We start from the raw sequence: 1,514 nt of genomic DNA, 5'->3' as shown, positions 1-1,514 counted from the left end.
ATAACAGTACAATTTTTTGCGCCTCGGCAAGTATAGACAAGGGTGACCAAGTACACTTGGCAAGTGTACGAATAATTATTGTGACCAAGGAAACCGTTCTCACGACATCACGAAATAACAAATGTTTGTCAAGTACACGAGTCGTGAGAATGTGCCTTTATACGAGGGTGGTCTGAAAAGTTTCCGACCTAACAAAGATACAAGACATTTTTTCTGAATATTTTTTTTTATTTTTCAACATAAGTCCCCTTGTAACTCTACACACTTTTCCCAGCGATGCTCCCATCTCTGTAACCCGTCCAAATAGTACTCGGCGTTTTTCTCTGCAAAATAGTGGTTCACGAAGGTGATTGCCTCTTCATTTGACGAAAATCTCTGTCCTCCGAACGCAATTTTTAAATGAGGGAATAAAAAGAAGTCGCTAGGGGCTAGATGTGGTGAGTAAGGCGGATGGTCAAGCAGTTCAAACCGTAATTCGTGGATTTTCGCCATGGCAACCGCTGAGGTGTGAGACGGTGCGTTATCTTGGTGAAACAGGATTTTCTTTTTCTGTAAATGTGGCCGTTTTTCCGTAAGTTCTGCTTTTAGCTTGTCAAGTAATGATGCGTAGTATGCTCCTGTGATGGCTTTTCCTTTTTGAAGATAATCAATTAAAATAACTCCATAACTATCCCAAAAAACAGTCGCCATCACTTTCCCAGCCGAAATAACAGTTTTTGCTTTTTTGGAGCCGGTTCTCCCTTTGCCGTCCACTGTTGTGTATAGTAGTGTATCCAAGTTTCATCTACAGTAATTAATCGACGCCAAAACTCGGATTTATTGCGCCTAAACTGCGCCAACATAGCGTTGGAAATGTTCATACGAACAGGCTTTTGGTCTAACGTGAGCAAACGCGGCACCCAACACGCGGACAGCTTTCTCATGCCTAAATCTTGATTTAATATGTGACCAACACGTTCTTTTGATATGTTCATAACCTCTGCTATCTCTCTCACTTTAATTCGGCGGTCGTCTAGCAAAATTTGGTGAACTTTGGCGATGTTATCGTCGGTAGTTGCAGTTTTTGGACGTCCCGAACGTTCATAGTCTCCCAAGCTCTTACGGTTACGTTTAAATTCAGCTGCCCAAAATTTCACTATGGTAAATGATGGTGCAGACTCCCCATACACAGAATCCAACTCATGTTTAATTTGTGCAGGCGTATTGCCTTTCAAAACCAGATGTTTAATGACAGCTCGATACTCGATTTTGTCCATTTTCACAAAAACACTGACATCAAATCACTCAAACGATTGTTACATAACAACTGCGCATCCAAAATGGCTGAAATTTTGGTGAATAACTGTCAACAGATTTATAATGAAAATTCACTAGCGTTTATCTACGAGTGCTGCCATCTTCACGTTGAGCTCGGAAACTTTTCAGACCATCCTCGTATGCTACATTGTCTTTCTGGTATTGAATAGACTGCGGCAGCACAGTAATCGTAGATATTTCGGATGTTCTCCGTCCAC

General features: G+C 41.3%; 1 protein-coding gene across 1 annotated transcript; it reads right to left on the bottom strand.

The window, feature by feature from the left end:
- Nucleotides 1-689: 689 nt before the first annotated feature.
- On the bottom strand, nucleotides 690-1,256 carry LOC115877338 (protein GVQW3-like). The gene has a single exon (XM_030893485.1). The coding sequence runs from the start codon at nucleotides 1,254-1,256 to the stop codon at nucleotides 690-692; it is 567 nt and encodes a 188-aa protein (XP_030749345.1).
- Nucleotides 1,257-1,514: the final 258 nt, after the last annotated feature.

Source organism: Sitophilus oryzae, unplaced genomic scaffold (assembly GCF_002938485.1).
Source record: "Sitophilus oryzae breed Bouriz unplaced genomic scaffold, Soryzae_2.0 scaffold_1443_pilon_pilon, whole genome shotgun sequence".
NCBI classification, from domain to species: Eukaryota; Metazoa; Arthropoda; class Insecta; order Coleoptera; family Curculionidae; genus Sitophilus; species Sitophilus oryzae.
This window is presented reverse-complemented; position numbering and strand designations above follow the sequence as displayed.

Bases quoted from the DNA above. Each gene is read 5' to 3' on its own strand.
- LOC115877338 (XM_030893485.1), bottom strand. From the start codon at position 1,256: ATGGACAAAATCGAGTATCGAGCTGTCATTAAACATCTGGTTTTGAAA.